The 13,236-nt window shown below is 47.1% G+C and overlaps 2 protein-coding genes and 1 pseudogene across 2 annotated transcripts; all 3 read left to right on the forward strand.

Annotated features, from left to right (window-relative positions):
* The first annotated feature begins 1,664 nt into the window (after positions 1-1,664).
* On the forward strand, positions 1,665-2,578 carry LOC117841016 (4-hydroxybenzoate polyprenyltransferase, mitochondrial). The gene is given in 4 exon segments (XM_072290442.1): positions 1,665-1,672; positions 1,781-1,850; positions 1,959-2,358; positions 2,454-2,578. Coding segments are annotated over 4 exon segments (603 nt in total).
* Positions 2,579-4,803: 2,225 nt separating this feature from the next.
* LOC117837330 (xyloglucan galactosyltransferase KATAMARI1 homolog) lies at positions 4,804-7,354 on the forward strand. The gene has a single exon (XM_034716937.2). The coding sequence runs from the start codon at positions 5,170-5,172 to the stop codon at positions 7,012-7,014; it is 1,845 nt and encodes a 614-aa protein (XP_034572828.1). The 5' UTR covers positions 4,804-5,169; the 3' UTR covers positions 7,015-7,354.
* A 522-nt stretch (positions 7,355-7,876) lies between these two features.
* LOC117835377 (xyloglucan galactosyltransferase KATAMARI1 homolog) lies at positions 7,877-12,754 on the forward strand (annotated as a pseudogene).
* The last annotated feature ends 482 nt before the right edge of the window (positions 12,755-13,236 follow it).

Genomic DNA, 13,236 nt, shown 5'->3' on the forward strand with positions numbered 1-13,236 from the left:
ACTCTGGATCATTAGTTCCTACTGTATAAGCACGACCCAAGTATTCGTGCCGTGCTGGCACGGTCCAAAATATATTGTGCCGTGCGGTGCTTTGGGCAGCTCCAAGTAGCTCTACTCCGGACTCTATAGGAAGCCAGCACTGCAGACTGCAGAGCTCAAAGTATAGTCTCTGCAAAATGATTTTGATACACTACAATCATATCCAATAAAAGCAAACATTCACTGTTGGAATGATTTTATTCACTGATCGAACCAGTCAATATGCACTGCAGTCCTCTTTGCAAATGGTCATAAAATTAAATGGGTACGTAGTAAGGATGATTATTGTAACATCTCAGCCTTTCTTCCTGAAGGTGTGTTATTAGATGCTTAGACCTTCATTTCCTGAGAGTATCATACTATTATCATATTGGTTATGCTATGGATAGATAGGAAAAGGTCCATTTTACTCCCCTCACCTATCCACTTTGTTTGTCCGCTTAACCGTACCCCTGGATAAAGTTTTAGCTCATTTTACTTCCCTGAACTATTTCATTTAGTCCAATCTACCCTCTAATTAGATTTCTCTTTTTTGTTTCATCATGTATGAGTTGAATTTTGAGTTTAAATTTTATGAGCATATACAAAACATGATGGCTTATGTTAGAAAATTATACTAAGAATTTTTCATGGTTATTTTCATAGGTTAGGAATATTTAATACGAAATTGATCTTAGATATACAAAATTGTATGAAAAGTGGATGTCAAATTAAATATTCCTAGATATATTTTAGTGTTGAGTGTATAATCTATGTCACATTTTGCCTTTTCATTGAGAAGTGGATGTCTTTGCTTCACAGGTCAATCGCAATAGCAACGCGAAAAGGGGAGATCCCAGACTTGAAAATGCTGGCACTCTTTGGATGCGGATCAGTCATTTTAAGGGGTCTTGGCTGCACAGTGAATGATCTTTTTGATCGAGACATTGATAAGAAGGTGCTTTACATTTCAGTGATATGCTTAACAATTGAACCATTTAGTAAAAGTAAATTTTTGTACTATTTGTTTTTGTTAAAAGTGCCTATCAAATTGGTGTATATGCATTACAGTCATTTTATAAGAGTAAAAAAAGATTGGTACAATTTTGAGATGTGCAAATGTGCAATATGCTCCATCTCTCAGTACAGTTACATGGCGGTTGGCTGGTTGCATCATACTTGCATGAACTAATTAATTAACGAATATGGTGGTTTTATGAACCTCACGTTCATGTTCTTCTTATAGGTTGAGCGGACAAAAAAGAGGCCTTTGGCATCAGGTGCTCTAACCCCTTTGCAAGGATTGTACTTCCTTGTATTCCAGGTCCTACTATGGTTTGGCTTTCTTCTCCAACTGAATAACTACAGGTACTTTAGATCTAATCTCCTTTGCTTCATATTGCTTGTGTGGAGGGTCTTAAAGAAGAAATAATCTCTTGTACGCTATAAAAAAAATTATACTGATCCCTTTAGTGCCATCGGAAAAAAAAAAGACATTTCCTACATAATGCATGAAAATCGGCCCGAGACGCTGTCTGATGGATATATATTTCCTTCAGTAACATAAGGAAACTTCTTTGCAGTTACAATTGAAAAAAAAATAATAAACCTTTTCTAATATTTATGTTTATCTAAGTCCTTTCTAAATGTCACAGTTTGAAAAATTAATCCAGAGCAATTTTCATGCATTATGTGTGTGCATATTTTTGGTGCATAGATTACAATAATATTCACATGTTATATTTTTGTCATTTTCTTGTAGCATTATTCTAGGGGCATCTTTCCTTGTTCCTGTCTTCACCTACCCATTGATGAAGAGGGTCACATATTGGGTACGTATATTAAATCAAATTAAACTAAAAGGTTTGAAATACCTACATATATTGTTCCAGTTTACATGGAGTAACACATGCTTTTAATGATCCACATATATATGACAGCCTCAAGCCTATCTTGGCTTGGCCATAAACTGTGGAGTTGCATTGGGATGGTCAGCTATTAAAGAAGACCTAGACTCTGCAATCATTCTTCCACTGTATACTGCTGCAATATGTTGGACACTGGTATATGATACAATATACGCTCATCAGGTATGTACATGTAATATGTTGGTGGTGGTGCTCGTATGTGTAAGTTGTCCATACTAAAATCAAATTTTGGCAGCATTATTGTGATTGTATTTCCTATACACAAATACATTTCAGGACAAAGAAGATGACATCAAAGTAGGAGTTAAGTCCACAGCCTTATTGTTTGGAGATATGACAAAGTACTGTATTAGTGCATTTGGTGTTGCATGCATTGGCAGCTTAGCACTCAGTGGCTACAATGCTTACCTTGGTTCGTGCTCAGCATCACATTGATATTTTTCTCCAGTACATAACAATACTTGTTTTTACATTATATTGACCGCATACCTCGATCTTGTTGGACAGCATGGTCCTACTATCCTTTCCTGATAGCTTCAGCTGCACAGTTAGCATGGCAGATTACGGCTGTCAACTTATCAAGCCGCTCAGATTGCAACAAGATGTATGTGCTCTCCTGCATTGAAGATTAATTACGTTGTTTGAGGACATTTAGAACATTGGTATTTTTTATGATTGTTATCATACTAGTGCTAAAACTTTGTGTGTTCATGCCTTGCAGGTTTGTGTCCAATAAATGGTTTGGAGCTTTGATATTTGGTGGAATTCTATCCGGAGTAGTTCTACCATGATGGATAAATAAAGCATGTTCTACCACATTATTCTTCCCTACTGCATGATGGACTTTGTTTGAGCTTTGTTTGGAATAAAAAACAATATAATAGTTACGCGTTGGTGGAAAGGATATGTAAACTCATACATGGATTGTCGTACATTTATAAGCATCCTCTTGACAACCAAACCTGGTCGAACTTGGAGCTTCTTACTTATGAGATAGGAACATCTAGATCAAACATGCTTTACCCGACAAAGAACATAACTCCAGCTTAAGGCCTGATCATTCCAGTATATTGGTCTCCCGTTTAATTGGTTGCATCAAACACCTTTAGCGTCATCCACCACTAATAACAAGTAAATGTGGAACGTAAATTGCAATAAGAAATGTGGAAGATAATTGAGGTAGAGAATACAAACTCCGCACACAACTTTTTATCGATGTACTAGAGAATTTTTCCATGATTCTCGTTGGAGGCCGGGGGCAAACCCAGCGTACAAGGAGGGACAGCATAGGCCGCCGCTCAACATCTCAGCATGCAGCGTAACTTAGCACTATTCTACTGTTCTGTTCACTGTAGCAGCGCTGTGGGCCGCCACTCACTTTTGTCGCTTGGGGCGGACCCCAGGCCAAGCTGCTGGTCGAGTAACTCCGTGCATAGGTAGAGCTTTAGTAAATTATCAAGTGCCTCTCCTTTTTCACAACTACCAGAAGCCACTCCACAAATATGGTTGGAGAATCTTGCAAGACTTGCAAGTCTTGGATTTACAATGCTTAGTGCGCACAACCATTGATTGCAAAGAGGTGTGCCAATCTCACCTTAACTCTAGGCTAATCCCTAAAGCAACACGCTAATAGACCTAAACTAGCACTAATCAAATCCAAATCCTTGTTGCTAATTGCCTTGATCACTTTGGTGGAGATAAAGCAATTGCGTGTATATGAAAACCAAGTCTATAGCTTCTTCAAGCTCTAACACTCTTCAAATAGCTAGGCAATTAGTATATTTATAGCTCCAACCAAAAAACTAGTCATTGCAACTTCGAGCTACAAATCTACGTAACACTAACTGATCCAGCGTTGCACAGGTGGGTAGCTCCGGATGAATCAGCTGTTGATGCCAACTTAGGGCCTGTTTGGTAGGGATTCATCTGATTATGATTCTTTATGGCAGCTAATTCTCTGAAAGAAGTGATTTTATGACTGAAGCGATTCTTTGTGATTCTCTATAAACTTTATGGATAAAGGTTTTCCATGCAAGAAGTAAATCAGGAGAAGTTAGTTTTTTCAACTTCCGGTTCATTTCAGAAAAATCACTTCACTAAATCAACACAGAATCACTTTTTCCTGAAAAACTATTTGACAGAGCTCTACCTAGATGAGGCAAGGGAAAAACTGAGGAATCCTAAGACACAAAAGAAAGAAAATATGAGGTTGGACCTCATGCTTATTTTCCTTCAAAATCCCCATGGAAGAGCCTATTCCATAAGAATTTCGAAGGAATTGGCCTTTGTTCCAAAAGCTCTCATACGGAAAAATCCTATAATTCCTTTATAATTCCTCTACTTTTCCTCCAGAGGGGCCCTAAGTCAAATGTTTAATTTGACCGAGTTTACATAAAACCATGTTAACCATCTACGATATCACCTATCACGCGCCTTTCGAAGCATTGTTATATTCAAGCAAATTTGAAGGTGCAGATTTCAGTCAACCCCGTTCATGAGTACGTAACTGGCCTGATCATCGGTTTAATCATGGTCTACCCATCGTGACATCGTGTCAGATGGCTCAGACATCTATCGCGCGTGAGTCAGGCTCCACGATTAGAGGGTGAAACAAACAAACAGTCCACCCATTGCCCTCGAAGCAAAGAAACTGGTAGAAACAGTACTGCCGGCCGAAGACAAAGAAACACGGATAAGCCAATGCCAATGCCAATGAATGAGCCAGAGTTCATGTGACCTTAATCGAGCCTGGTCAACAGTAACCACGCCGGCCATTAACTCCCTGTCTCCACATACTGCCCGGACGCATCCCGTTGACATGGCTGACGAGCTGACTTTCGATTACTCTGCTCTCGCTCGCACGTGAACGGGCACCTTGCCTTTAGCACTCCGGCATCCATCCCCAGGCAAGCCAGCCACGCTTTGTCACGCTCGGAGATTACTGTGAAGCTGATTCACTTTTGAGATCCCCGCAGTTTCCGTGTCAGTGGCAGTGACCAGCTGCGAGCTGATCGCTGCCACTAGCAGCGATTTGATTCGCCCGACGCGGGCGCGCTCGGCTTTTCACGCCCGCCCTCTCCCCCTGCGCGCGCTTCAAACACCGCCACCTCGGATCCCTCGCGAGCCTCAGCCAGCTCCCGCGGGTCGCTCCACTGACCTGCCAGTGCCAGTGCCCCGGCTCGACGTCGCGCCACCTACAGGTCTGCCGTCAGGGTGAGGCGGCATGAAGCGGCACAACGCGGGCGACCTGCCGCTGTCGGCGCCGGCGGGCGACGGCAGCGGCGGCAAGCGGGCGGTGGAGAAGGAGGAGGAGGCGGAGGACAAGATGGACAAGTACGACAAGGGCCGGATCCGCTGCTCCCGGCTCTGCTTCCTCTTCGCGCTCGCCGCCACCGTCTCCATCCTCGCGCGCCACTGCTACGCCGCCGGCCTTGGCCGTGGCGGCAACGCCGGCGTGGTGCGCATTGAGGCCGTGCACGCTCCGCCACCGCCGCCGTCGGTGCGTCAAGATCGGAAGATAGTTCCGATCGCTCGGCGCGAGCCGTCGGTCTCCGATCACTCCCCATCGGCTCCTGTGGACGCCGGCGATGACGCGTCGTGGAAGCCTTCGGCGTCGGAACCGGCTGCGTCTGACAATGGAGGCAAGACGACGTCGTCGAAGGAGAAGCACTCGCCCTCGCCGCCTCGCGGCAGCAAGTACGGCGGCCGCCCCTTCGCCCGCGCCCTGGCGTCGGCGGACAACAAGAACGACCTGTGCGGCGGGCAGTACATCTACGTGCAGGAGCTGCTGGCCCGCTTTAACAAGGACATGGTCCAGCACTGCGACAAGCTCTCGCCGTGGACGGACATGTGCAGGTACACGACCAACGGCGGCTTCGGCCCGCTGCTCCGCGGCGGCAAGGGCGCGTTCCAGGGCACAGGCGCCGGCTGGTACGACACCGACGAGCACGCGCTGGACATCATCTTCCACGAGCGGATCAAGCGGTACGAGTGCCTCACCGACGACCCTTCCCTCGCCGCCGCCGTCTTCGTGCCGTTCTACGCCGGCCTCGACGTCGCGCGGCACCTCTGGGGAAACAACGTCTCCGCGCGGGACGAGCTGGCGCTGGACCTGGCGCACCACATCGCCGGGCGCCCCGAGTGGCGCGCCATGGGCGGCCGCGACCACTTCTTCGTCGCCGGCCGCACCACATGGGACTTCCGGCGGAAGGCCGACGGCCAGGCCGAGTGGGGGAGCAAGCTCCTCAACCTCCCCGCCGCACAAAACATGACGGCGCTAGTCGTGGAGGCCAGCCCGTGGCACCTCAACGACGTCGCCATCCCCTACCCGACGGCGTTCCACCCGGCGAGCGACGAGGACCTCTTCTTCTGGCAGGACCGGGTGCGCGCGCTCAACCGCACCCACCTCTTCTCCTTCGCCGGCGTGGCGCGGCCCGGCGACGCCAAGTCTATCGAGGGCCGCCTCGTCGACCAGTGCAAGGAGTCGCCGGCCTGCGCGCTCATGGAGTGCAGCACCACGGGCCCGGACAACAAGTGCGAGTCGCCGGCGAGCGTCATGAGGCTGTTCCAGAGCTCGACGTTCTGCCTCCTGCCGCGGGCCGGCACCGACACCAGCCGCCCCGCCTTCGACGCCGTGCTCGCCGGCTGCATCCCGGTGTTCTTCCACCCCGCCTCGGCGTACGTGCAGTACAGCTGGCACCTGCCCAAGAGCCATACCGACTACTCGGTGTACATCCCCGAGGAGGACGTGCGCAGCAAGAACGCGAGCGTGGAGGAGAGGCTCCGGAAAATTCCGCCGGAAATGGTCGGGAAGATGAGAGACGCCGTCGTCGGCCTGATCCCGTCGGTGACCTACAGCGACGCGACGTCGCGGCTCGAGACGACTGTGAAGGACGCGTTCGACATCGCCGTGGCGGCCGTGATCAGCAAGGTGACGAAGCTCAGGAGAGGCATCGTGGACGGTCGACCGGAGGAGGAGAAGATAGAGAGGTACAGTTGGAAGTACCCGTTGTTGGGAGAAGGGCAGAAGGCTGAGGACCCTCACGAATGGGATCCCCTATTCAATTAGTTCGTCATCATTGCACCATTTTGCGTGACATTGTTTGGTGAAGAATTTAGGGTCGTTTGGAACGTTGAGAATTTTTTCCCTCCTGGTTTCTAGTGGAATTGAGCTATTTCTTCATGTAAATTCCTGCATTCCAAGCATGCTCTTATTGTTTTTTTCTCGAACGTCGAAGAGAGTTGTGATCATTTGTAGTATTAGTGAGGAGAAAAAGTTTGTGTTATTACAAGCAGATGGTTTGTAGCCTTGTGGGCATACCAAGATTGGGCCAAGAGTGATGTTGGGCCTATTGTAATTGGGCTACTATTGTGATCTTGGGCTAAACAATATGAAGGAAATTGTCTCCCATCTCTGCACAATGCAAGCACGCAGCCCAGGGATAAGGATGCTACATGAAAACAATGCTAACATATATTTCTTCTAGTTTGGCCATGCACCAACAGCAACTATGCACCTATGAAGCTACTAGCTCGTCTTTCCACTCATGAATCAGGATTAAGAATCACCATGCGTGTAACAGATCCTGAACTGAAATAGCAAAATGATTCAGAGCCGAAATGCGTAGCAAGCCATCAAGCACCAAGCTACTACTGTAGTTGACACACCAATCGTTTTACGACAAGGATGCTCTGAATCCTCCTGTGGACAACCAGATCAATCTGGACGACGTGCCGCGCACCGTGGTGCTCCAGCCTCCAGCTAGTGTCATGTCAGACCAAAAATCGCCTTAAAAATGTGACTAAAAATCACTCGTGTATCAACAAGCAGCACGAGTTGCTCGATAAAAGCTGTTCATTTATTTAATTTCTTACTCGACTCTTTCCTAACTATCAATGATAAGATGCACCAGCATTTCGATTCGATTGCGATGAACTGTTACAGGAACTGGCTGCCAGCCAGTTGACCTGGAGAAACCAAGGTTTGCCAACTGATATTAAGGTCGACAAAGCTCCATGATTGTGTTTTGGATGTCATGAAAAATTGCTAAGCGGATGAGCCACTCCAACGCCGGCGAGCAACGAAGGCTATGGACAAGTCCAGCTCCACCGTCACTCCCCGCCTCCGCTTCCTCATGGTCGTTTCCGCCGTTTTCTGGGTCCTCGAACTCTGCTTACGCCTCACCGTCCTCACAAGCGTGCGCATCGTCGGCGCCGGGTTTGGACCACGAGACTGCTAGCAGTGGGGATGATCCGTGCCGAGGCAGGTACGTGTACATCCACGACCTGCCATCGCGATTCAACGAGGACATCCTCCGCGGCTGCGGCGCGGCCGGCCGCCGGTGGCCCGACATGTGCAACGACGTGAGCAACGGCGGCCTCGGCAGGCCGCTCGACGGCGTCGCCGGAGACGGCGCTGCGCTCACGGGCGCCAACGGCTGGTACGCCACGCACCAGTTCGCGCTGGACGCCATCTTCCACGCCCGCATGCGCCGGTACGAGTGCCTCACCAACGACTCATCCGCGGCGGCCGCGGTGTTCGTCCCGTTCTACGCCGGCTTCGACTACGCCCTGCACTGCGGGGGCGGAGATGGAGACGATGACAACGCGGCGCGGGACGCCGCCTCGCTGGACCTGGCGCGGTGGCTCGTGCGCCGGCCGGAGTGGCGCAGGTCGGGCGGCCGCGACCATTTCCTCGTGGCGGGGCGGACGACGTGGGACTTCCGACGCAGGGGCACCAACCTCCTCCTCCTCCTCCCGGCGATCAGGAACATGACCGTCCTCGTCGTGGAGTCGTCCAACCCCGGCGGCGCCGCCGGCAACGACGTGGCCGTGCCGTACCCGACCTCCTTCCACCCGCGCACGGACGCCGAGGTCCTGCGCTGGCAGCGCAGGATCCGCCGCTCCCGCCGCCGGTGGCTCATGTCCTTCGCCGGCTCTCCGCGGGCGGACGACCAGCTGTCCGTCCGGTCGCAGGTCATCGTCCAGTGCGCCGCGTCACCCGCGTGCCGGCAGCTGCGGTTCGCCGCCGGGAGCAGCCAGTCGCAGTGCTGACACCCTCGCAACATCACGGCGCTGTTCCGGAGGTCCACCTTCTGCCTCCAGCCAGGGCCGGTCCTAAGATTTGGGAGGCCCGGGGCGAAAGTAAAATTTGGGGCCTTTTAATATAAATATTATACAAATATATATAAAATATTACCAATACATAATTAAATGTATCTAAAAGCAATATTCATATCAAATTATTTATACATATTACCTTAAAAGTTTCTTCTAACATTCCTCGATGTAAAGTCACTTATGATAGAGTTTATGTCAATCTCATCCAACAATTTCTTCTCGATGCATAATGTTGCCAAACCATTTAACCTCTCCTGAGTCATTGTTGACCTCAAATAGTTCCTCAATAACTTCAACTTTGAAAAGCTTCTTTCAGCCGATGCGACAGTCACAGGCACAGTAAATAAGAGTCGGTAAGCAATGGAGACATTAGGATAACAATCCACATCTCTGACATACTCAAAAATCTCCATAGCAGACATTACGTCATCTGGCAAAGTGAATTTCATAATCTTCAATTCAGAAATAAGATTATATACCTCAACATCAGATGAACCATCAAAAGAAAAGGTTTCTGCAAATTTAATGCAACATTCTTCAAGTTCATTATCATTTAATGACTTCAAAGTGCTTGAGCTCATCAAAAATCCAAATATATCTTTAAACATCATGAGTTCTTCAAATCTGTTCTTCAAAGAAGCGAGTGCCATATCAACCAAAACAAAAAAATATTCAACTTCAAAAGCCTTCTCAGCTTCAAGAATTTCTTCTTGGCAATTACTTTCATCAAATTGTTTCTTCCTCGTAGCACGACGTTTTTCAGGAAATGATGCCTCCACACCCATGTCTGTTGCAATACCTTTGGCGATGATCAGACTAGAAGAAAACCCCTCATTTCTGTAATTCTCAAAGTATTGCATTATACCTTGTATTTGCTTCAAAGTAGAGTCAATGCACATGGCTGGTGATTGCAACTTCTTGCTCACTTTATTTACAGCAAATAAAATATCATGCCAGATAACCATACCAATTAGAAACTCAAAGCTGCCAAGTGCATCAAATAAATTTTTTGCATCACTTCTATCCTTAGGTTCAACGTCAGAATCATGATGTAACTCAGACAAAGCAGATCTTAACTCAGTAGCTTGATATCTTATTGCTGTAACACTTTTGATTCGACTCTCCCAACGAGTATTGGATAATGATTTCACAATTAGACTAGGAACATGTTTAAGCAAAACATTCCATCTTTTCGTAGAACCAGCAAATAACACATATATGCGTTAAACAATTCCAAAAAATGAAACAGCTTTCCCACTAGATTTTGCCATATCACAAAGAGTAAGATTTAGACTATGGCACGCACATGGCAGATACAATGCTCTTGGATTGATATCAAGTAACCGTGTTTTTACCCCTTTGTATTTTCCTTTCATATTAGAACCATTGTCATATCCTTGACCCCTTATGTCACTAATATTTAGGCCAAAGGACTCCATAGATTCAAGCAATACATTAAAAAGCCCCATACCAGATGTGTCATCCACCTTCAAGAACCCCAAAAAGTACTCCTCAATTTTTATCTTGCCATCAGACAAATTAACACATCGAACTAACAAAGTCATTTGTTCTTGATGACTGACATCAGGGGTACAATCTAGGATAACAGAGAAATACTTGGCCTCTTTAACAACCTTTATGATATAACTTGCGATATCAGAAGCCAAAAGAGAGATCAACTCATTCTGAATTTTGTGACTAAGATAATGATAATGAATTTCTTTGTTCTGAATATGTCTAAGGTGGTCTTGCATTACCAAGTCAAATTCTGCAATCATCTCAACACAAGCTAAGAAATTACCATTACAATCATTATAAAGCTGCTCACTGCTTCCTCTGAAAGCCAAATTGCGTTTACCAAGAAATTTCACAATGGCTATTATTCTTAACAAAACTTGCCTCAACCGTTCTTTCTCCTTTGTGATTTGCTGCTGCAATTCTTTGTCAATTGTTTCCTTTTTCCGCAGTCTAGCTCTTAATTCATTCCAACTATTCATGTTACTAATATGCTCAACACTATTTTCATGTTCTTTAAGCTTCTCACTGATATGCTTCCAATTTCTTAATCCATCACCTGCTAAGGAACTAGGACTCTTGCTAGTGCTAGACTTGAAGATCTTACAGCAGAAACAAAAAACTTTGTCAACATGCTTTGAATAAACTAACCATTTTCTATCATGTACCTCTCCATTGCTTAATTTTCTAGAATAATGAGCATATGAAAAATGTCTTGAGGCAGCATCTAGAGGAAATTTGATATTTTCTTCTCTTATAGGCCCTTTCTCGACTAATATGTCTCTTGCTTTATTATCAAGATTATCCCAATTTCTTGGATCATAAATATCTGAAGTGTAAATTGGTTCCGCATCAACATTAGCAGACTGTGCATGTGCACCTGATGCATTTACTGTGGTCTGAGAGTCACTTACATTGTTATCATCGACGTTGATGTTAACATTTTCTTCCTGATTCCCATTAGTTGGTTCATCCGCAACAACTATTGCCAACTCATCTGGGTTCGTCGAGGCGCCCGTATTACTCTTAGAGCCATGATAACTCTTGCAAAATTTATCCATAGCTCCTCTCTGTGATTCTATCAACTCATCCACACGTCTTTTCTTTTTCCTTTTCTCGCAGCCTGATTCATATTTTCTAGACGACATGATATCCCAATTCCCACTGTGCTGAAATTATTATAAATATACAATAGTTATAAATCAGTTGAGATTAAATAACTTGTGAATTAATAATTAATGATATGGAGAATTGGGGAATTGGTAATCGAGCAGCGTACCTTTGTGCTGACGCAGTCGAACAGGAACAACACGCGCACGACGGCACGAGTCACGACGAGGATCGCGCGTGCATGCGCTGGGAGCGCGGGCACAAGCGCGCAGCACGCGTGCGGTGGCGTCCCTGGCCGGCACTGCGGTAGTGCGGTGTGCCGCGTGCGGCGGCGGCGCTGCGGTACCAGGACTCCAGGAGGCTAGGATGCACTGCCTAATTGCGTGCGATCTACTGTGCGTACATAGGTGACCTATCGTCCGAATCGCTAATTACATCCTGATTACGTCGCCCGGCCGGCCCAAAGGCCAAAATACCTGGACCTCCTGCTCTCGAGTACCTGGTCCTCCTGCAGTCCTGCTACCTAACCTGACACCTGGTGGGGCCCCTGGTGGTTTGGCGGCCCAGGGCAGCCGCCCCCCCTGCCCCCCCCCCAAGGGCCGGCCCTGCCTCCAGCCGCCGGGGGACTCGTACACGCGGCGGTCGGCGTTCGACGCGATGGTCGCCGGGTGCATCCCCGTGTTCTTCCACGGCGCGTCGGCGCGCCTGCAGTACCGGTGGCACCTCCCGGTGACGTTGCCGCGTACTCGGTGCTCGTACCGGAGGACGACGTGCGGGCCGGCGGTGGGAACGCGAGCGTGGAGGCGGCGCTGAGGAGGATACCGCGCGCGGAGGTGGAGAGGTCGAGAGGATGCGGGAGGAGGTGGTCAGGCTCGTGCCGAGGCTGGTGTACCCGACCCGAGGGGTAGGCTGGGCACGGTGAGGGACGCGTTCGACGTCGCCTTGGAAGGTGTCGTGGCGAAGGTGGCAGAGGAGACGAGACGAGGAGCTAGGTGCGAGGCGGCGGCGTCTGTGGCGTCTGGGATGGTAGAAATGGGTACACAGAATGTACAGATGGAGTAACCTGTAACGTACAGAAACCAAAACATACTAACATTCATGTGTACCATTTGTTCTCCTATCTTACTATTATTAATTGGAGATTAATCCTAGGAAAAAAGAGAAATTCTAGAAATTTTCTTAAAAAAACAAAACATCTAACCACCAATTCGCTAGACTCAATCATCGGATCTATTATATTTTCTAAAAAATTACCCACCTTTACTATTATGAAAGTAGTTTAGAGTAACCACTAAATCTATATCTAAATTACCCACATCTGCCACTATATAAAATAAACTAAAGGAACCCCCTAATCTTCATCTAAATTACCCACCTATCCCATTATAAAAAATAATTTAAAATAACCCCTTAAATTTCCATCTAAATTGCTTACCACTAACATAATAAAAAAATAATTTTATCTAAATCATCCTCATATACCATTATTGAAAATTTGAATCAAAATCACATTCACTAAAAATATACCCAGAGGTATGTCAATATA

Source organism: Setaria viridis, chromosome 9, assembly GCF_005286985.2.
Source record: "Setaria viridis chromosome 9, Setaria_viridis_v4.0, whole genome shotgun sequence".
NCBI classification, from domain to species: Eukaryota; Viridiplantae; Streptophyta; class Magnoliopsida; order Poales; family Poaceae; genus Setaria; species Setaria viridis.

What these genes read in the sequence shown, in the direction of transcription:
- LOC117837330 (XM_034716937.2), top strand. Translation starts at nt 5,170, where the DNA reads ATGAAGCGGCACAACGCGGGCGACCTGCCGCTGTCGGCGCCGGCGGGC.